Source organism: Pelodiscus sinensis, chromosome 3, assembly GCF_052426305.1.
Source record: "Pelodiscus sinensis isolate ZL-2025 chromosome 3, ASM5242630v1, whole genome shotgun sequence".
NCBI lineage: Eukaryota > Metazoa > Chordata > Testudines > Trionychidae > Pelodiscus > Pelodiscus sinensis.
In genome coordinates this window covers 52,864,124-52,888,124 of record NC_143054.1, presented here as the reverse complement: position 1 = coordinate 52,888,124, position 24,001 = coordinate 52,864,124, and the positions used below count along the sequence as shown (strand labels likewise).

The window sequence follows — 24,001 nt, the reverse complement described above, 5'->3', positions numbered from 1 at the left end:
CCCCATGAAGTTTTGCTGCCCCAGTCAGTTCCTTTTTTTTGTTTTTGCTCAACAGGTTTTGCTGTTTGGGGGGGAGGGAGCATGAGGGTTTTTCAAAAATCAAAAAGGCGGTGTGATGCCAAAAAATTTGGGAACCACTGTCCTAAAGGAAGCTGTTGCAGCCAGAGCTTCCAAAAAGGAGGTATACTGCTCTTGCGGAAAAAGGGGGTTTTGCACAAAAAGAAAACATCCACAGTGCTTGTTTTTGCGCAAAAACCCCTAACGCAAAAAACAGATCAGCAGAAAATACGCAAATGGGATCGTGACTCATGCAAATGAGTCCCTCTTAGCATATTTTTGCTGAGAAAACTCGTAGTGTAGACGTAGCTTCCTAAGAAGGAAAATGTCCCTGGATTCCCATATAAATGCTGAGGCCAGTACTGCCTTTTTCCATCAGCATCTGGATGGAAGGTTATGGATTTTTATTGGAGCAGGGTCAGACACTTTCTTAGCAATACCAGCCCTATCATGCATTGGACACTTCTCAATAGATGATACTAGTTTCTATTCTACTGGTGGGTATGATTTAAGGTATATATTTTGATCTATAAAGCCTGACACAGTTTCAGTCCTAGTTACCTGGGAGACAGCCACTCCCCCTCTGTATTATTCAGTGATGGAATCAGCAGCAGTGCGGCACTTCAGTCAGTAGAGCTGAGGTGTTCAGCACTAGAGGAAGGCTGTTCCCTACATCTAGACTTCTTTCAGAAGAAGTGTTTTTGGAAGACATCTTCCAAAAAAACTTATTCTGAAAAAGAGCATATACACAGCAAAAGCGCATCGAAAAAGCAATCTGCTTTTTCAAAAGATAGCGTCCACATTAAATGGACGCTATCTTGCATTTGAGCTATGATTACTATGGACAAAGTGGCCACCAGGGCACCTGTGCTTTTTCCTCTTTCCTCTTCTTTCGAAAGAACTTCCTCTTCCCTGTCCACACACACCTTTTTGCAAAAGAGCACTTTCTTTCTTATAGAATGAGGATTACCAATACCAGAAAACCCCCTTTGTTCTTTTGATTTTCATGTGGAAGAACGCAATTGCAGTGTGGACGTTCTTCAAGTTTTTCTGACAAAACTCTGTAGTGTAGACATACCCTAACTGTCCTCCTTTCTTTCCATCCCCTCATGCTTCTATGAGAGCTGACAACACTCAAGGATGCTGACCTTGAGTGCACAATGCAAGGATAATGTATTTACCAAGGTGTTTCCCTAAGGGTATGAGTGTGAAAGGATTTGAGGCATTTTTTTATCTGTCAATACATTACATTAAAAGTGTGTTCAGTTGGCAATATTCCCAGAGCCTTGAGAATGGACTTCATTTTTATCAATAAAATAATTATTAATAATACAATTCTACAAACCTCTCAGAGGTATCTTATCAATAAAAATTAGTCAGCCTAAAATGCCCAGCTTTAAATTATGCATATCATAAATGTTTTTCCTCTTGCACAATCTTCAGAGTCACATCTACCCAATGTTTTCCATGCTGAAACAGACCAAATATCTTAAGCACCTTGACCATATTCTGCTCTATCCCTTAGTCTAGGCCAAAGGGGAGTCTTTGGGAGCCAGAGGGAATTTTTTTACATGAGGGACGGGGTCATGAGTTGAGCTCCTGTCCCCTTCATCTTCTGGGTGGACTATTAAAGGCCATGTTAAGCTAGGAAACCCTGAGGGTGAAATTCTGCATTGTTACCTGTGAGATCAGATGACTGCATTTGAGGAGTCCCACTGAAGTCAACTGGTTTCCACAGGGGCACAGAAATCCCCCTGTGCAGATCACAATGAAGAGTTGGATCTTTTTCTGGTGTCAGACTCTACTGCTAGAAGTCAGCATGGAATTACTGTATTACCTAAAACTGCATGCCATTATAGGTCTGTTTTTGTGTCTTAATAGAAGCCATTGAAAACAAAATTCCATATTTAATTCCCCAAATAGAGAAACAGCTTGTCTCAGAAAAGCATTACCAGTATGAAATCAACAAAAAGGATGTAGAAGAAATTAACTAGAGACTGCCCTGAAAGGTGAGCTGTTTTGTGTACCCATAATCGGTCATTTTCAATAGCTTTATTTGCATCATCACTTAATGTTCCTACCAGATACTGCTAAGCTATTACCCAAGCTTTCATAATGTACTTGTAGGTTTCGGCTTGCTAGATTCTAAGGGACAACCATGGGAATCAAACAATCCTAAGTATTTGAGATACAATGGAAACGTGACAAAAGGGAAAAGCAGCTCTACTAGCTGAGAATTTGCAGAACCATTATGTCATTGAGGCTTCTTAAATTGTTATTTTTTTTCACTTTAATTAATTTTTCACTTCAATGTTATATAGCACTGAGAGGCCAACCAGGTCACAGACAGCAAATGGTACCTATGCAAACACACAGGAAACAGCTGTCTTTGCCCCAAAAGAGCTTCTTTGGCTCTTCCTCACTTTACACACATGTTCACTGACTTCTAAGTACTCCAGAGGAGTCATCCAACCTTCTATTTATTTTTGAAAAGGCATTTTGTCACTCATCAAAATGATGCACCAAAGTACTGACTTCTGTGGCCATTCAACCACAATTTGTCCAGGTCACACATTAATAACAATAGAAAACTCAGGAGACAACATACACTTGACAGCAGAACTATACCGTTTTGGGGAGGTTTCACATCCTGATAATGGCACTTCTTTGAAAATAATGAGCCTGTTCTAACAGATGTTCTCTTAGATATGAATGGATTAACACAGGGGTAGACAATAATTTTTGTCCGGGGGGCCACTTCAAAAAATATTTAAGTATCCCCAGGCCACCACAGAAGGGGCGTGGCCTAAATGGGAAGGGGTGAGGCTACCTCACCCTCAGACCATGATTGGAGCGGAGCACCTTTGCCCTCCCTTCCCACTAGGCACCCCTGCCCTGGAAGAGGTTTGGCACGCTCACCCACCCCCAGGCCAATCAGGACCTGGGAGTGGGGGAGCATGGGAAGCTTCCTCCCACCCTGCAAGGAGCACATGGCACTTTGAAGTGCCCTGGGCTCCCCACAGGGCCAGAGCTGGGGCAGGGAGAAGGAAGCTTCATGCAACTCCTGCACCCCCAGGTCCTAATTTGCCTGAGGGCAAGGGAGCAGCCTGGCCTCCGCGGGCTGGATCCATCCACTTGGTGGGCCGAATCCGGCCCGCAGAGGCCCTTTTGCCCACCCCTGGGTTAATAACTTACTGAAGTAACAAAAGAAAGCTCCCTGTCTTAAGCTAGGGAACATTTGTTAGCATTAAAAACAAATGTTTTATTAATACACAATAGAAAATTGTTTAGTCACTATTGCTTAATTAAGGCATACATATTGTCAAGGCATTTATGGAATCACATTCGTTTTTCTCTTTAGGGTTTACAAATCTGGTTAAAATACATTTCCATTGGTCTTCAACAATACTATGGCTATATCAGGACAGTACAGCTTTGTTGCCAAAATAAAGAAAAATTGAATAGGTTTATGGTGTAATGGGAAAAAAAGACACTTGTTCAGTTTCTGAACTCCTGCAAATTGTAAGTACAAATATTGTGAAAATATACCAAAGAGCAAGGGAGTGCTATGATAATTTTTGTACTGCACTAATGCTGCCCCTAATATTGAGGTCTAAGGAAATGATTTCTAGCAAATTGACCTTGTCTTACATTGTGGCACAATTGGAAGGCCTTGTGAGATCACTCATTTCAGTGGCACATTATTACTATTCCGTATTTACTTTAAAAGATAAGAAATACCTAAATGAAGGTTTTACAGCAGTAATTAAATTGGTAACAGTCAAGCCTGAATTCTGATTGACATGACACAAGAGGATATGTAATAAAAGACAGAGACTTGAGAGCCCTCTTACATACAAGAAGTATAAAATTTCAATGCAAATAACAACAGATTATAAAATTAATCCCATCTTTTGAAAACCCAAGTTTCAGCAGCTGTAAATTCTGACATGTTGGGAATTGTTGACTTGTATGGCTCAGCTAAGCTTATTAAGGATACAATTTTCATTCTAAGCCCTTCCCTAACTTAAAATGGGATTTAAAGAATAACTAGGGGGCTGTGCCCCCTGCTCACTATGCTCACCAATCCCCCTCTCTGGCGGTAGCCAGTCCCAGCTCTCCCCCCAGCCTCCAGGGAGGGCCAGGCCAAGGCATTGCAGCCCTGGCTTGCTCTGGTTTTTTCCCTCTGCTGCCAGGCTCCTCCCTGAGGCCAGGCCAGCCCCAGCTCTCCCCACCAGCAGCTAGGGAGATGGGCCAGGCTGAGGCAGGCCCTGTTCTCTCCCAGGCTGTTGGGAGGGGCCATGCTGAAGCTATTCCCCTCCTCCCACCAGAGTGGGACCAAGGCCATCCCAGCTCTGGCTCTTCTCCCCTGCCCTGAGATTGCCCTGGTTCTTGCTCCCCCCCCCAACCCTTTCTTCCTGGCCCTGGCTCTCCACCCCCAGCTGCCAGGGAGGGGGGCTGGTATGAGCTTGCGCCTGTCTCTCCCCCTGGCCACCAGAGTGGGGCTGCTCAGAAGCCTTGCCAGGCTCCACACTCTCCCCTCCCAGCCACTGGGGAGGGCCGCTCTGAGACCTTGCTGGGCCATGCACTTTCCCAGTGGCTGTTGGGGGGAAAGGGAGACCACTTCAAATCCTTGCCGGGCCCTCTGCTCTCCCTCTTGACTCCCAGGGAAGGAGGAGGGAGGCCTCAGCACAGCAGCTGAGCACTGGGGAAAGAAGAAGGAGGAGGGAGGGAGGGAGGAAGGAATCAGGGAAGTAGCTTTTTTTTGTATATATAGTGAGAGGGAGAAATCCACTTAGATTTTCTCCATTAAAGAAATTATTCAGCTACAGTATCTTTTGAAGATGTGATAGTTATGAAATACAAAGAGACACCATAAATTACATGCAGTTCCTCTAATGATTGCCAGTTATGTAATCAATGATTGGCAGAACAACATTGTGCTAACCTTATTCCAACTGCTGGACTCTTTATTCCACATTCACTTCAATTTTCTTCAGAACAAAAAGATATTAAAAATGTTTTTTCACCTGTTTTTAAATACACACAAAGCTAGTGCAGGCTGAACTTTCTGACATTACAGACATATTATCAGTTTTAACAGCTGGAGGCATTTTTATTGCAAAAAGATAAGTTTGCCTGCAGGGTTCTGAAAAGTCTCACCATTCTGTTCATTAAGAAAGGCCATGATTATACACAAATCCTGGGCTTCTTAACTTTATCTTAGAATTTCTCTTTCTCAATTATTGCTAGGACAATTTTCTAATCAGTTGTACAATGGCACATAATTATTTGCCCATAAAAGTTTACTTGGTTTATATTCTGAGGGGAAAAAAAACCCCTGCTGGAAGATGAAATAAATAAATGAAAACACAGACACTGTCAAGTCATTTAGAGCCTAAACTGGACCTCCAGAGACTGATGATGATTTGGTGGAGGATTTCCTTCAGATCCTATATATGACTTTGACTTCAATTAACCAATGTAATAAATAACACCAGCTATTTCAACACAAGGGAGGGTTATTTTATGACTGCTTGCTACAAGATTTCTTGTACCTTCCTCTAAAGCTGGTACAAGTTGAACTTCTTAATCCAGGACTCTCTGGTCCAGCAACATTTGTGGTCTGGAAGGATCACGGCTGTTGCTGGACCAGAGAGTCCCTGTGCCTGGAAATGTGAGCCAGTCAGGAAGGTCAGTGGAGGGGAGCTTCACTATCAGACCAGTCATCCCCATCTTCGGAGAGCTCTGGCTTATCAGAGCAGCAGTGGGACCAGTGAGCCCCATCCCCATGGAGTCCCGTCCTGGCACAGCAGCAGTGGGGCAGCTTTGGAGCCCCATCCCCAGGGAACCCCAGCCAGGTGGTGTAGCAATGGGACCGGTGAGACCCCGTGTCTATGGAGCCACCTCCCAGAGGATCCCTGGTGGGGCTTGGCAGCAATGGGAAAGCCACAGAGCTTTGCCCCAGGAAGCCTCGGCTGGATGGGGCAGAAGCAGGGCTACAGCGGTTGGGGAGCTCCATCTCTGGAGAGCCCCAGCCAGCTGGTGGCAGTGTGCTAAGCCCATGCCCTGTAGCACCAGGGCTGGAGCCCAGTGGTAGCGGCTGGAGCAAAGCCAGCCAGAGGGAGGGGCAGTATCCTGGGAGTGCAGTGACCAGAGACCTCCCCTGAGCTGGCAAATTCCCTCATTCCGGACTGGTCAGGTCCTGAGGTTACTGAATCAGGGAGGTCCAACCTGTAGTGGCTATTATCAGAGAAAGGATTTGGACTAGACTGATTACTTATTTTGACTGAGTCTGAGAAATTCCTATGTATATTATCCTTAATTTGCCATAGCCAAAGAAAATTATCAGGCATAACAAGAACACTGATTAACTAGCAAGGTCTTTTTCCTGAACAGTAAACAAACTTTTGCACTATTGGCTTATGATCCATCTCTGTAGCTGATTCTGTCAACTTTATTCATATATAACCTCCACTATTTACATTATTCATGTGTATATGTATATCAGGATCCAGCCCTATATGTGTTAAATAGTAAAGGAAAAATGTATGAAGGAAATAATTATTATTTTAAGTTTCTAATCAGCCCTCTTGTGTAGGTATTGTCTATAAAAGTATTCCTAATAGCTTGACATCTGCAAGATTGGGCCTTAAAAAGCCATTACTTAGATAGAAGTGTGAAAACCTAAAATTTAAAATTATAAAAATGAACCTGGCAGTGTTTTTCAAGGTTGAAACTTACCATATGTTCTTGAACACATATAGAGACAATGAGGAACACTAAAGAAGTATATAAGAAACCTATTCTAGTAAATGGATAACCTTATTGCACCACATTTTCATCTGGTGCTTTTCAATTATATTCTTTTAAAAGCATTTTGTATTTTTCTAACATGTTTTGGTTTGTACAAAGGACGAATACTGAATATCAATATAATATAAAATAATTGATTTATTATTATGTCCATTTGCTATTGTATTTAGTCCAGAATTTATTCTTTTACAATGTTTTATTTTACCAAAGGCTTTATTTTGTTTCTTTATCTGTTTTGATATGAGGATTGGTAATCTGTGCTGCCCATAGTGGAAGACTGACAAGCAAAATCTTGCCTCTCACAAAAATATGAAAATCATCAGATACTTGAATGTTGATTTATAATGATTAGTTATTATTATTATAGAGTCTATGGAGTCTGTTTCAGTCATAGCTGAGTTTAAAATTCTTGTTTCACATGTCTATTTAGGAGCCAAGTGCCTCTACCTGAAATGTGATGGTATATATCAAACACATGAGCATTTGAACTATGCAAGGCTTTATAGGTCTCATCTGCCTCCCATTGACTACTTTGCAATTTGAATTGTAATCCAATAAACAAACCTCATAAGACCAGAAAGAACATGTGAAGCCAAAAATAGGTAGCTTGAGTCATCAACATCTTGCCTGAAACTCCTCAAACAGGTGCTTGTGAGGGAATGAGGTATTTATCCTGAGGTTTGTGGGAGAGACTTCCAGAGGAGAGATAGAAATTAAAAACAGGCCCCAGTGTAAGGAAGGGAGAAACTCCATAAAGGGAGGAACATGATAAAATGTCCTCTGTGATGGAGCAACTGGGACTCTGAACCCTACAAGGATAAATCTCTGTAAAATATTAGAATGCTTGTAATAAGACTATTCCCCCGCCCTTTTGGGGGGTGGAGTAATGCTGTTTAAAAGAGTTTACCAGAGTTCATAACAAACATTTAAGTATTGCTGGTAGTATTTACACCTTTCTAATTTCTAAAAAAATCACTTTCTTGTGGCATTAAAAGTTAAGTTTGTTTACAGAATCCCAAACTAACTGCTACAGTTGTGACATTTTGAGAAAGAGAGTACCCAGTGCTTTCAAATAGCTTCTTTGCCTGGTCTCCTAGGCAGATATCAATAGTATGAGTGACAACCTGCCTACCGAGCTTCACTTAGGAGGCAGTAATGTAGGATCTGCTCTCCAGAGACACTGGTAAAATCTAAGAGCAATGCATAAATCCACTGGAAGTTAACAGGCTTTGTCAGAATTTGGCATGGGGAAGTAGCAGTGTTTAAAGAGGCCTAATACTTTAACAGCTATTCATTTTAAGTGAGCTGCACTTCAGTTAACAGGTTCTGTACTCTGGAGTGCACAGCACAAGGACATATGGGATGAAATACACTCTTTGTATTGGTCTTTGGAGAACAGACACTTTGCAATGACATGGCTGTACCATTCCTTCAAAAACAGCCTCTTCATTCAAATTCCACACACAGACAGAAGTGAGACTTAACAGTGAAGGGGTTAAAATGCTTTTCTAGTGTACACAAGAGTGGGAGCACCTATGTAGCCATAGTCTCAGCTGGAATTAATGGGTGATGCTCCACAGAAGTCACCAGTTTTGGCTCTGAGTTTACATTCTCGATGGCAAAATATATTCCCTATGCATTGTTTTCTAACTCAAGCACAGTGTTGTTTTCGCACTGTGTGTGTTCCAGCTCCCCTGGAGCTTCTGCCTGCTGTTTCTTAGCTGTGCTGCCACTGACTCCTTTGCCTCCACAATAACCCCTTCTATAAGGTGGCTGCAGGGAGGGGGCAACAGTTAACAGGGGCTAGAAGCAGAATTAAGGCCCGCTTGGATATCTGAGGGAAGCATGCCCCATGTAGTGCTGCTCCCTCCTTCCACCCCTCCCCAAAGACTCCGCAGCCCCTGGTGAACCCTAATTACACAGCAAGCTACCTCAGGGAGTAAGGAGGGAACATGCTACACTGACTTCTACTGCTTCTTGGCTTTTTCCACGGTTTTGTAATTTTATGGGTCCCTGGACTTGTGTCAGGGTGGAGGAGAGCATAAAGCATTTATTTTGTAAAAGGAAGTAACTGGAAAGTTAATTCTTTCCAAAACAGGCAAGAGATATAATCCAAATTATGGGATAATGATCTGCAACTCTTTAGGCATGTTTTATTTGGTTGCTACGCTATTTTTATTCCTAAAGCATTTATGCAAACTAATTCTTAGTTATTTTTATACTCTAGGTTGTCAAAGAGAATACATTCAAATCCCTTTTCCTACCCATCTACCCCAAAATATATCCTAAATTTCAGTACAGAGCAGACTTTATGGATGAGTTGTAAACCCATGTAAATAAGGGATTATCACCAAAATGCTGCAATAGTGAGCATCACAAATCCTAGGCTACAATAAGAAAACAAAACATTCCATGATCATCTAACTCACACTGTGCCCTAAAGGATGGACTCTTTCCTAGGTGGGTACACATATATCCTATTAACAGAATGGATAAGCATGCATGTAGGAAAGAGCAAAAACTCCTGAAAATACATCTATTTCTAAAAAGTCGCGCCAACCCATTTGAGGCACTGATGCAGGGAAGTCAGCACACTCTTAAACTTAATAGAAACCGGTAAGATGGAAAATAATTAATTTCCCTATCTGTAACATGCATTTTTACTGTTTTTCAAAATTTGTGTTTAGCACTGTGTTTTTCCTGGGGAAAACAGTGTTTGTTTATCTCAGACAACTAATGCTTTTTTATTTTCAAAACAACTCAGGAAACTACAGACGGGTCAGTTTAACGTCTGTCCCAGGGAAGATAATGAAGCAGGTAATTAAGGAAATCATATGCAAACACTTGGAAGGTAATAAAGTGATAGGGAATAGCCAGCATGGGTTTGTGAAGATCAAGTCATGCCAAACTAATCTGATAGCTTTCTTTGATAGGATAACGAGCCTTGTGGATAAGGGAGAAGTGGTGGATATCATATACCTAGACTTTAGTAAGGCATTTGATAAGAATATCATGCGAGACCGTATTGATAAACTAGGCAAATATAACTTAGATAGGGCCACGATAAGGTGGGTGCATAATTGGCTGGATAACCGTAGTTAGAGAGTTGTTGTTAACAGTGCTAAATCCTGCTGGAAAGGGATAACTAGTGGAGTTCCGCAAGGGTCTGTTTTGGGACCCGTACTGTTCAATATCTTCATCAATGACGTAGATATTGGGATAGAGAGTACGCTTATTAAGTTTGCAGATGATACCAAACTGGGTGGGGTTGCAACTTCTTTGGAGGATAGGGACATAATTCAAAATGACCTTAGCAAGTTAGAGAAATGGTCAGAGGTAAACAGGATGAAGTTTAATAAAGAGAAATGCAAAGTGCTCCACTTAAGAAGGAACAATCAGTTCCATACATACAAGATGGGAAGCGACTGTCTAGGAAGGAGCATGGCAGAAAGGGATCTAGGGGTCATAGTGGACCACAAGTTGAATATGAGTCAACAGTGTGATGCTGTTGCAAAAAAAGCAAATATGATTCTAGGTTGTATCAACAGGTGTGTTGTAAGCAAAACTCGTGAAGTCATTCTGCCGCTCTACTCTGCACTAGTTAGGCCTCAGCTGGAGTACTTTGTCCAGTTCTGGGCACCACATTTCAAGAAAGATGTGGAGAAATTGGAAAGGGTACAGAGAAGAGCGACAAGAATGATTAAAGGTCTAGAGAACATGACCTATGAAGCCAGGCTTCATGAACTGGGCTTGTTTAGTTTGGAAAAAAGAAGATTAAGGGGGGACATAATAGCGGTTTTCAAATATCTAAAAGGGTGTCACAAGGAGGAAGGAGAAAATTTGTTCCTCTTGGTTTCTGAGGACAGGACAAGGAGTAATGGGCTTAAAGTGCAGCAGGGGAGGTTTAGATTGGACATTAGGAAAAAATTCCTAACTGTCAGGGTGGTCAAATATCAGAATAAATTGCCAAGGGAGGTGGTGGAATCTCCCTCTCTGGAGATATTTAAGAACAGGTTAGATAGACATCTGTCAGGGATGGTGTAGATGGAGCTTGGTCCTGCCTTGAGGGCAGGGGGCTGGACTCGATGACCTCTCGAGGTCCCTTCCAGTCCTATGATTCTATGAATGATGTGGTTGGTGTCTGCTATAGACCACCAGATCAGTTGGATGAGTAGACAATGCTTTCTTCAGACAACTAACAAAATCTTCCAGACCACAGGCCCTGGCTTTCGTGGGGATCTTAATCACCCTGACATCTGTTGGGAGACCAATATAGCAGTAAACAGACAATCAAGGAAATTTATAGAGAATGTTGGGGACAATTTCCTGGTAGAAGAACTGAAGGGATCAACCAGAGGCCATGCTGTGTTTCACCTGCTGCTCACACAAGGAGGGAAGTAGATCACAGAATCACAAAATCATAGAACCAGAAGGGACCTCAAGAGGTCATCAAGTCCAGTCCCCTGCCCACATGGCAGGACTAAGCACCATCTAGATCATCCCTGACAGGTGTCTGTCTAACCTGCTCTTACATATCTCCTGTGATGGAGATTCTGCAACCCCTTTAGGCAATTTTTCCCACTGTTCAACCAAAACCTCCTTTGCTGCAATTTAAGCCCATTGGTTCTTGTCTTATCCTCAGAGGCCAAGAAGAACAATTTTTCTCCCTCCTTGTAAACACCCTTTTAGATACCTGAAAACCGCTATTGTGTTACCTTTCAGTCTTTTCTTTTCTAAACTAAACAAGCCCAATTCTTTCAGTCGTCCCTCATAGCTCAGGTTTTCTAGACCTTTAATCATTTTTGTTGTTCTTCTCTGGACCTTCTCCAATTTCTCAACATCTTTCTTGAAATGTGGTGCCCAAAACTGGTCACAATGCTTCAATTAAGGCCTAATCAGTGAAATCTTTGGCAAGTTTAAACATATAAAAGAAGCTTACAAGAAGTGGAAACTTAGATAGATTACTAGGGAAGAGTATAAATATATTGCTTGAGTATGCAGGGGTGTAATCAGGAAGGCCAAACTGCAATTGGAATTGCTGCTAGCAAGGGATGTAAAAGATAAAAAGAAAGAAGGTGGTCAGAAAAGGTGTGGGATCCTTACTGAATGATGTGGAAACTCAACATCAGCTCCCAGACTGCTACACTAGGCAGTACAGTATGGGAAAGAGGTGGGCAGCCCCTAGTGGAGAAAGAACAGGTTAAGAACTATTTAGAAAGCTGGACACATACACAGGGCTGAATCCAATGCATCTGAGGTGCTGAGGAAAATGGCTGATGGGATTGCAGTCACATTGGTCATTATCTTTGAAAACTCATGATAATTGGGAGATGGTCTGGATGACTGGAAAAGGCAAATGTAGTGCCCATCTTTAGAAAAGGAAAGGAGAATGCAGGGAACTACAGACTGGTCATTCTCATCTCAGTCCCTGGAAAAATCATGGAAGAGCTCCTCAAAGGAATCCATTCTGAAGCACTTGGAAGAGAGGAAAGTGATCAGGTATAGTCAACATGGATTCACCAAGCGCATGTCTGCACATCATGATTGCCTTCTGTGATGAGGTAACTGGCTCTGTGCACATGGGAAGGTGGTAGATGTGATATACCTTGACTTTAGCAAACCTTTTGATACTGTCTCCCACAGTATTCTTGCCATGAAGTTAAAGAAAAATTCATTGCATAAATGGACTGTAAGGTGGATAGAAAGCTTGTTAAATTATCAGGCTCAACAGGTAGCTCAATAGCTTGATGTCTGGCTGGCAGTCGGTATTAAGTGGAGAGCCCCAAGGGTCGGTTCTGGGGCTGGTTTTGTTCAACATCTTTATGAATGACCTGGATGAGGGGATGGATTGCACCCTTAGCAAGTTCGCAAATGACACTAGCCTACGGGGAGAGGTAGATACTTTGGAGGACAGAGATAGGTCCAGAATGACCTAGACGAATTGAAGGATTGGGCCAAAATAAATTTGATGACATTCAACAAGGACAAGTGTAAAATCCTGCACTTGGGACGGAAGAATCTCAAGCATAGCTACAGATTGCAGACTGACTAGCTAAGCTGTAGTTTGTCAGAAAAGGACCTGAGGATTATAATGGATAAGAAACTGGATATGAGCCAACAATGTGCCCTTGTAGCCAGGAAGGCTAATGGCATATTGGGGTGCATTAGTAGAAACATTTCCAGCAGATCTAGAGAAGTGATTATTCCCCTTTATTTTGCACTGGTGAGGCCTCATCTGGAGTATTATATCCAATTCTTTCCCTCTGCCCCTATTGCAAAAAGGATTTGAATGCATGGGAGAAAGTCCAGCTTATGGCAACAAAAATGATGGCACACATGACTTATGAGGAGAGGCTGAGAGATGTGGAGTTATTTAATCTACACAAGAGAAAAGTGAGGGAGGATTTGATAGCATCCTTCAACTACTTGAAGGAGGGATTCCAAAGAGGATGGTGAGAACATGGAGCAATGACAGAACAAGGAGTAATGATCTCGAGTTACAGTGGGGGAGATCTAGGTTGGATTAGGAAAGACTATTTCACTAGGAGGGTGGTGAAGTACTGGAATGGTTTACCTAGGGAGGTGGTAGAATCTCCATCCCTACAGGTTTTTAAGTCCCAGCTTGACAAAACCTTGGCTGGGATGATTTAATTTAGCAGGGGGTTGGACTTGATAACCTCCTGAGGTCTCTTTCATCCCTATGAATCTATGATTCTCTCAGCACTCTACTGGGAGGGGAGAAAGCCCACCTGATAAGTCAGAGCTAGAGTATAATCAAGAGTTAGGTTACGACTACACTGCAATGCTATTTCAGGACATTGGAGTATCCCAAAATAGCTATCCTGCATTTTAACAGCCAGTCCATTGTTTCTGGCTTGCTAGTCCGATGACCCTATACATCTCATTCCACGAGAAGTAAGGGGTGTTTCGAAATAATGATTTATTTCAAAATTTGGCGCTGTGTAGACAGTGCCAAATTACAAAATAAGCTATTTTGAAATAACATCAAAATAAGATACACAATTTACATAGCTCAAATTGCATATTTTATTTTGAACTACGGTGTAGCGTAAATACATCCTTATAGCTTTAAGGAGCAAAGTTCTTGCAGTGAAGAAATGCAGTTATTTTCTTGATGGCAGGGAGAGCAACAGAAAGCAGATAATATGGAAGAAGTTACATGAAATAATCAAGCCTTCAAATCATTAGAAATATAGTTCCCAAAAGAAAAATGGCAGTCGCAACAAATTTTAGGGATATATTCTTGTATTTGACAAAGGATATCTATTTGTGCTATTATCTTATTCATTCAACATGGCATCTTTACTATTAATTTCAATGGATTCTGAATCAGGCCCTTAATTACAAATATTAATGAGTTTTAAATCAGAATTGAAAGGAGTATCTTCAGCACACGAAAGGAGTATCTTCAGCATATCAGAAAGATCTCCATGTTTAAGTAATTTGCCTAATATTTTAGACACAACAAGTTTTACCTAAGAAAAGAAACCAAGAAGCAGAAAGAAGTATCAAAATGTTACAGTAAATTAACATGCTTCATATGTCCTTCCAAGTGCAACAATGATTTTATTTAAGCAGGATAATTAATCATGGACACTTTTAATCAAGCTTTATAGCCTTTGTGAAAATTCTGCCTCCAACAACCTTTTTTTTTTTTTTCAAAACAGGTGCTTGAAGGAACAGAAATCTCTACAGATGTCTTACGTGTTGTTTCAGAGACTTTTCTGCATTCGGAAACTTCTTTGGAAAACATATTGGCTGTGTCTACACTTCACCCCTTTTCCGGAAAAGGGATGCAGATTAGACATATCGGAATAGCAAAATCTGCGGGGGATTTAAATATCCCCAGCGGCATTTGCATTTACATGGCTGCCGCTTTTTTCCGGCTTGGGGATAAGCCGGAGAAAAGCGCCAGTCTAGACGTGATTCTCCGGAAAATATGTCCTTTTCTGGAGGATCTCTTATTCCTACTTTCAAGTTGTAGGAGGCAGATACTTTCAAGTAGGAATAAGAGATCCTCCAGAAAATGGCATATTTTCCGGAGAATCACGTCTAGACTGGCGCTTTTCTCCGGCTTATCCCCAAGCCGGAAAAAAGCGGCAGCCATGTAAATGCAAATGCCGCGGGGGATATTTAAATCCCCCCGGATTTTGCTATTCCGATGTGTCTAATTTGCATCCCTTTTCCGGAAAAGGGGTGCAGTGTAGACACAGCCATTGAGAATAGGTGACCAATACTCTCCTGTGCCCTCCAAGAAACTGCACAAATATGTTTCAGTATGAAGGGATCAAAGAAAAATGCTTCTCTGGTGAAAACAGCTACTCCAGCCCAAATCTTCCAACTACCATGATCCTCCTCTTCCTCTCCCATCTTAACACAGGTGCGGAAAAAAACCCTCCATGGCCTACACGTAGGCCTAATGTCTGAACTTCAAGTTGAAAAACTTGAGAGGGAAGAACTTCTGCCTTTAAACATTAAGCATTTGAAATATAAAAACTTTGAAGAACTTAGACTACTTTTATATGGCCCTAGCAGTACACACTCTGTCCATTTCTCCCTGTGGGAAATATCATGACCCCTTTTTTACTTTAAAAAAGGACAGAACATACTTTTACAGAAAAGTAGAGCATTTCAGGCTCACTAAGGTTCATTAATTCTTCATATACAAAAGAAAGTGATGTCAAACCATGAAGAATACACTCAGTCTTAAAAGACAAATGACCAGTGTGTACAGAAATAACCCTACAAGTGCACAGAAATAACCCTACAAGTACAAGTCTCTTAAAGTTGGAACAGTTATTCAACAAATAAGATTGATTAATGAACAGAGAGGAATCTACAATCTGTAAGCCAGGACAACAACATACTGACTGTAATGATCTTATATTCATTTTGCTTAATTTACACACTGTTACAATTTACTGCTAGAACTGGGCCATGACCATATCTAAACTTATCCTAAATTCAGATCCAGTTCTAAATCCAATACAAAATTTAACAACTAGGCCTATATAATAGAACACCAAATGTGCACATCCTTGAACTATGTGGTATTAGTATTCAGATACTGATTAGTGCTAATCCGATGGTAGTGATACAAAAATGATAATTGGACACTATAGAATTCAAACTTGGCAAATCAGGTCTCTCATTCTTTACACAACATGAAGACAAGTCCTTTTCTATTTTAATGATTTAACTACTTCCTTGTCTGCTGAAGTACCAGAGTAGCAACGCCTATTCTCCAAGAGCCAATTGCCTAGCAGTCTTTAGACAGTGAAAATTTCTGCTGATTTCAATTCAACCTTCACATGTGTAAAAAGTGCAGCATTTGGCCCTCACACTATTAATAAACTCCAGAAATGGATCCTGTTTGTATCACTAGGGAATAGTACTAATATAACTTAAACAACAGATTTTTTTTCTCCTAAAGAATGGTTTAAACACAGATCTTCTCTATTTCTGCCACTTCCAGACCAAATTTTCTCAGTTAACAAGGCAAACTAAGATTATCCCTCCAGCTGTTGGCACAGAAATCTACATGGAGGTTCTTTTTCACATCACCATCGAAAGTAAAAATTCTAGTATTAAGGATTTAGACCTGGGATTCAGCAAACCACTTATATGATTTTCAGTATGTTTTTAAGTACATGCTTAAGTTTTTCTGACTTCAGTGGCTCTTAAGCATGTGCCTAAAAGTTATGCTGAAACATATCATTAGCTTACAATCATTCAGATGATGCATGCATGCAAATGGTGGTCTTCTGGAGTAATGACACATTAGCTCTGCAGTGGACACAATAGTAAAATCCAGTTTGAATAAAAGAGAAACTTTTTCCTTTGGAAAGAAAGATCATATTCTGCCCTTGATCCATTTAAGATCTGGCCTCACTAATGTGGGGTTCTGCATATGTTTCAAGGACAACATATGGACTACAGAGAGTATATATAGACACAAAATATCCATTTTAGAGTAGTTTTTCACACCACAAAACACTGTAATACGCAGACATCATGACGTGCTCTTATTCGCTCACAAATTGCCTCAGAAGTTGTTCATTCTTAGGATCTCTTATTATCAAAAAAGAAGTTGAGGAAACATCCAAACACTTTCCTGGAACTCAGGAGCTAGAAATGAGAGGGCTGTTGATGCAATGAGTAGGGCTGTAGCTCTCAGAGGAGTAGAATTAAAGTTTGCCTTGGTTCCGGGATTCCCTAGATCCAAGCACACATATTCTGGATTGGGAATATCACTCTCTTAGCTAGGGATTCTCTCCATACCAAGACCCATGGTTTGTATGATGCTTACAATCTCTGGTCCAATCTCTGACAATAAGGGGTATGTTTTATTTTCCTGTCTCACTTCCTATTCTTTTTTCAGAACAGTGAAACCAAAGAAAAACTTCTGCAGAGGCAACACATTTGGGAATGCCAACACTGGGGATAGCTCTTCTTTGAAACGAATGCAACTTAATGTATAATAAAATACGATATATCACTTTTCCAGTTTTTGTTCTGGACTAAAGTTTTCAAAAGTACTGAAATGACTTAAGAATCCAGATCCCACTTACTTCCAAGCGGACTCAAGCTCCTAAATCACTTGCACACTTTTGAAAAATTTAGTCATGGCCTTTAGATGCGTAACTCCTCAATGAGATTCACTGGACATACTTCTGCAGTCTCAAATAGATACACTTATACAATATTATACAATACTCGTATACTATATTGTAAATTATTGTACAAATCTTTATTTTCAGGTACATTTTTTAGCCTGTTGCCATCTGCCTCTCATTGACTAAGTAGAGATGTTCAAATAAATTACTAAGCAATGATTTGAAAAGTGCATATGAATGACAGTAATAGATGAAGACAAGTACAGTACTATCTAATATTAAGGTTAATTGTAAAAGAATACAGTATACTGTTTTTCTAAATCATCTGAACCAGTTTTATTTAATTTTAAACAACTTTCTGTTGCTTGGAAAAGCTGTTCAGTATCACTCAGAGAATTGTGATGACCCAGTAGTGGCTACATGTGATAAAGAGATCTCACTAACAATCTGAAACCAGATTCTGTTGCGATTAATATAAATCCTGCAATATATACATAAACAAAATGTACAAGCTTCTTACTATTCTATATCCGTTAGCAAGGAAAGGTTTAAATAGTTTAATAATTTATCTGGTACCCATACAGTCTTGCTACAGCATCTGAGTACATCTGCTTGTACACATTTTCAAGAGTAGTACTCTAACTTCCAAGCAATTCACACTTGCCTTAGAGTGTTAGTGTAGTAATAAAAAGACAAAAACATAAAAAAATAAAAACCCAACATTGTAGCACAATCCTATTACAACTATTATAATGAGCCAGAACTCTTGCTTTTGATGTGTTGTATGTCTTTGAACTATTTTAGCTTTGAAATTTTGTTACAAAACACACAAGACTACCACAGAGAACACAGCATATCTAAAGGGAATAATACCAAAAGGGATTATTGAAGGAAAAAAATTAAGAAACATATTAAATCACTTCCTTTGCCTGTTAATATTTTACCAAAACCTCTCTACTCCTGTTAGAACTGGTTTGTATCCAAATTAAACACAAAAAGATAGATATTAAAATAAAAAGTCAATATAATCATTCATACCTTATTATGTGTCTGAGTTTGTCCTACCAGTATAAGAATATTTGATGAGATAATAGACAGGCAGAAATTAATTAGAATTATTGACCTCTCAGATCTGATGTACCTGTCCAAACAAATATAGAATAAAAGGTTTTAAAGCCATTGAAAATGAAAATATTAATATTATAACAGATAAGCAACCATAAATGCAATTCTTCAAAATTCTGGTGACATTTTAAAATGTAAGAGCTCTGTTACCAGAAAGGTAAAAGATATTTTTCTATTAAACTATTACATTATTCCTTGTTTGATACTGTCTACTAATATAAAATAGCATGCCAGTTAGAAAAGTTTTTGTTTCCATTATATATTCTATAATTTCCTCATGGTGCCTCAAGACATTAGATTCTATCAGTGCTTCCATTATAAACCACTAGTATTATTGATATGACATCATATTGATAATAATGTGACTGCATAAATTCCAATCAATAGTAATATAATTTCTTTTGCTCTTTGCTCCTTTGGAATGTTCATAGAGAGAAATATCCACAGCTAGCATAATTTGAAATAGCTCCATTGAAGTAACTCACTTCAGTAGAACTATGCTGATTTACATTAGCTGAGAATAGTACCCACAATGTATAATTAAGATGCAGTAAAGTAGATGATAGCACAGAAGTGCATTCTTAAACACTCACATTATTAGGATAATTACAATACATAAATTAATCTTGAAGTTTAAACTACACATACAAAATAATTCGCAGAAGCGATAATACAATAAATCCTTCATCTTCATATGACCAAATACTAAAGATAGCTGATCTTGGTACTATTAAATTATAACACAGAGTATCACAGACTCTCTGTTGCCAGCTTTTGTTATATTATTCATTTTACAAGTCTATTAGGAAAGTAGTTGATAGGATAACAAAATACAACTGTATCAAGCTAGTTACTTAATATGTAAATGTCCTCACTCTGCTACATAGTATTTTATATGCTGAAGCACACCAAAACAATGCTGACTATTTCAAGGAAGTGTATTATTGGCCTGGTATTATAGGTACTCTGCACCACCATTGACTTAAATCACCTGGGAGCTGTGGGTGTCAGGATTTTAAGAAAATCATGCAATTTATTAATACCTTTTACTTTGTTAGAGCTCAGTTGATATTACTGAGTGACTATTTTTTTCCACTATTTGATCTGAGGAAGTGGGTCTGGCCCACGAAAGCTCATCATCTAATAAACCATCTTGTTAGTCTTTAAAGTGCTACATAGTCCTGTATTTTGAATGGGTCAGACATTCATGGGTTTAAATCCTATTGCCAGGTATTAGATGCATAACCATGGTTGACACTGTGTTTATTAAAGGTCCAGTTTCTAAATAAATAAGGGATGGGGTGGTGGAAGAAAACAGGAATAAAAGGGGAAAGAAATAATCCCTTGGAATGTCTATGGTACATGAAGCTGACAGAGAAGGTGCAAATTGTTCTTAAGTACTCATTGTTTGTTTTTATGTCATTAAAACCAAACAATGGGTGCTTAAGAACAATTTGCACCTTTTCTATCAGCTTCATGTAGCATGGACACTCTAATTGACTATTCCTTTCCCCTTTTTTCCTTCTCTCTCTCCTTCCCCATCCCCTATTTATTTAGAAAATGGACCTTTAATAAATCCATTCTTCTGAAGAAATAGGTTGTGCCTACAAAAGCTCATGATACCATCTACATGTTTTGTTAGTCTTTAAGGTGCTGAAAGACTATTTGTTATTTTTAAAGTTTTTGCTAATATGATAGCCAATGTTCCTCCTATACATAAAATATATGATTCCCAAGGCTGTGTGTGACTCAGCTGATGAATACAAAAAGTCTAATGCATTTGCCTACACACCACTATTGTCTAACTCCTTACTAGTGATGTATCTGAACCAGATCCCAAAGCAAAATACTTTGCAACTATAAAGAAGCTCAGATGTAAACATGGGGTAAGAATGTGTGAGTAAATTTAGTACCTAGGAAGGTTAAAGGCCCATGACATTTCCCTGAGCAAGGCAGATGCTGTGCAAGCTTTCAGCTGCTCTGCTAATACACCTTTCTTCTGACCAAAATTCTTGGCCTCTTTTGAGCAGGTACTGCCAATCCAGTGATCCAAATTGTGGGAAGGGGGGTTCTGCTAACTACAAATATTTTTAAAAATGAGATAATCAAACCCATTGGAACCAAGAATCCTAAAACCAGCCATACTGGGTCAGATCAATGGTCTATCTAGCCCGTATCCTTCTTCGGACAGAAGACACTACCAGGTTCCCCAGAGGCAATGAACAGAACAGGCAGTAATCAAGTGCTCCATCCCCTGTCACCCATTCCCAGCTTCTGAGAAACAGGAGTGGGGACACCATTAATCACAAGAGGTAGTATAGGAAACCTTTATTAGATCCATTGCCTATCCTTCTCCCTATGCAAGACTGTTGACTAAAGAGTACGCCTGAGAAGTCTGTTCAGTCCAGCTTTAAATAACTCAAATGCTGTGACTTTCAAAAGTAACTCTACAGTTTAAAAAGCCTCCATTTTAGCACATACTTTCTGATATTTACCTAAATTGTCCTTTTTTAAAATTTCACCCAAAACCTATTTTAATGACTTTCAGGTCACATTAAACAATTCCTTTTTCAATTCAGAAGATGTTCTTCTGGAAAAGACATCTACTACAATCATACTCAGACAGGGTCTCCAACAATGCTAGAAACAGCAAAAGACATAGTAATAACCCTATAATTACCTGTCGAATTCTGAAATTGGAGAATTGGGAACCTCTGCCTGAAGCCATAGTATACTCAGTTTATTATTTATTTATTTTGCATTTGCACATTAGCTTAGCCAAGCAATAGGGTCTTACAGTCAAATTGAGCTCCTGGAGGCCACTGCTGAATTTGGTCATTGGGCACTCCTCAACAATGTATATTATTGTTTAATTTGGGCCACAACTGCATCTTGAGTAATCCTGAAGACCCAGCAGGGCTGGCTAGCTGCAGAAAAGCCTTGCCCAATCTGGAATTGGTTAAGAAGAGGCCACTGACAACATGGCAGATTGAAACTGGTCAGGGAGAGCTGTAGGGTCTGTGATGAGAAACTGATTGGTAGTCAGTGCTAATTCTTTAAAACATGATGGCTGATAATCCTTAATTTTTTTTATCCTGGGCAGTGTAACCAGATTTTATATATTGTACATAAATGTCTAATCTCCTCCGTCTCACTCTCTCCATCTCTCTGTCTCTGTCTCTCTTGTGGAGAGAAATGTAGCTATTTATTTTGGTAATTAAGCTATTTATTTCAGTAATAACTTGTTGCAGCATATTCCATTGATTAATGATACATTACTTACAATTTATTCTATCCTTTTAGGTTTGTCGTATTTTAATTTCATTAAGTGCCCTTTTGTTTTTGTATTATGGAAAAAGGATAAATAGCTGTCCCTGGTTTGCTGGCTCTCTCACTCATCATTTTATATATTTTTCACTTTTCTTCTTCCACAGTAACTAATCGTGTTATTTTAAATCCCACTTTATATTGAATTTCTCCATGCACTTTTGATACTACATGTCCTTAAGGTATAAAGCAAGTTCATTATTAGACTGTGCCAAAAAGTCCCAACCAAACATGTTTTTGAAGGCATACTGCTTCACTCTGTGCCCTTCAATGAATGATGCAGCTGAAGTATGCACACTTAAGCATAGTAGTCTGACCCTGCAAAACCTGAAACTTCTTGTGACTTTGATGAACATTTTTTATTACACAAATACCTCATGTTCAAATGTAAATGGCGGAGAAGTGGGTCAGGAAATAGGCCATAAGCCTCACTTCAAAAATAAGAATCTATCTCTGGAGGAATGCTGTAAAGTGTTTATTAGCTGTCGGAATACTGCACTGAAAGGGTAATATCATTAATACTGGACAGGTTAGAGAAAATATGAACCATAATGTCACCAGCAGACCAAGACAGACAAGCAAATCCACTATACTAATCAGATTTTTGGCACAGCAATTACAACATGCACTAGATAGCTATTTTGTTTAAAATGCCTCCTTTTATGACATATAGAAGATAAGAACATGTCTAATGGTATTCTGAAATACTAATTTCATTCCAAACAACTGTGACTTTTCATTTAGCCATGTCCATTGATTACATACCTCCATAGTGCTGCATAGACAACTGCTAGGGTGATCAAGGCCAAGCATGAAAGACCACTGCCTACTATTAGTGTTACAGAGGGTGTGCCTGATGATTCCATGATCTGTAGGGTACAACAAATGACTGTGAGAGAAAACCACCTTTCAGGAATTAAAATGCCAGAAAAGAGCAATAAAAAGGAAAATACTTTAAACAGCTACTGTATCATAGCTAGCTTTGGTACTTATAAGTATGAAGCAGATATCCTCCTCCTAATTTAATTCCCATTTTGATTCATATACATCTCTGAAATCTCTTTAATTACTGATGTCATCCAGAGAGGCCTAAGAGCTTTAAAATGTTCTATTAAGCCCCTATATAATGTTTTGTAAAGTAAAGCAAATTGTGACATTACACATTAGTAGGACATCACAATAGTAACTTAGGTTTAAAAGGTACCCCAGTAGTTAACATAATTTAATTAATTGTTTTCCTTGAAAGGTCGAAATATTTGGCAAACAATGTGCTAAACAAATAGCTTGTTTTATTTACAGCTATTAATCATCCAATACTTTACCCATGACCTGACTTATGTTCATTGCAAAATTACCAAACTTTAGGACTTTTAATAACTTTGTCTAAAGTCTAGTATTTCCACACCCTTAATTTTCTTGGGCCTCTGATCATATAGAGGAAATGGCAACATAAAAGAACACAAAAAATGTATGCTTCTTCTGAAAATCTTGGAAATATAGAAATATTTAAACTGTGCTATTCTGACATAACAACAGTACAAAAAGAAATATATGACCTTGAAAAATAAACCTGATTTTTTGTTGTAAATCAATTAGTCAGATATTAGTATTATGTAGTAGGGATTTCTTTTTATGCATTCTAAAATTAAAACAATATTGGCTAATATAAAATCAAAGATTTTGCCTAAAAGTTTGACAAGATATTCTATATGGTTTACCAATATGCTATTTAAAGGTTTCAATTATGCACTGCACATTACATTTTATCAGGATACCTTTGGTCAACCAAATAAGAGCTAAGACTACTGTAATGTATTTTTAGGCCAGATTTTATGCAGAAAGTCATGTTTTATCTCAACCACTTTGTTTCCGAACAGCTAAAGCTTACTATTCGACACAGTATCTGATCACACACTTCCAAAGAGAGGAAAACCAAATTATTGCCCTTTGAGTTCAACTTCACAACTATTTGCTTTTTTAGAGTATTTTTACTTGAAATTGCACCTACAGTGGATGCTCATGCCTTTTATGTCACTCTT

At 39.3% G+C, this 24,001-nt stretch overlaps 1 protein-coding gene across 4 annotated transcripts in view; it reads right to left on the bottom strand.

Annotated features, from left to right (window-relative positions):
* Positions 1 to 24,001, bottom strand: part of ADGRB3 (adhesion G protein-coupled receptor B3) — a 649,111-nt gene that overhangs the window by 113,832 nt on the left and 511,278 nt on the right. For all 4 annotated transcript variants that reach the window (XM_075923698.2, XM_014575580.4, XM_089777101.1 and 1 more), the window contains 2 exons: positions 22,728 to 22,831; positions 18,549 to 18,651 (listed from right to left, as the gene is read on the bottom strand). In XM_075923698.2, the coding sequence (XP_075779813.2) occupies positions 18,549 to 18,651; positions 22,728 to 22,831 (207 nt within the window). The remainder of the gene's footprint in view (positions 1 to 18,548; positions 18,652 to 22,727; positions 22,832 to 24,001) is intronic.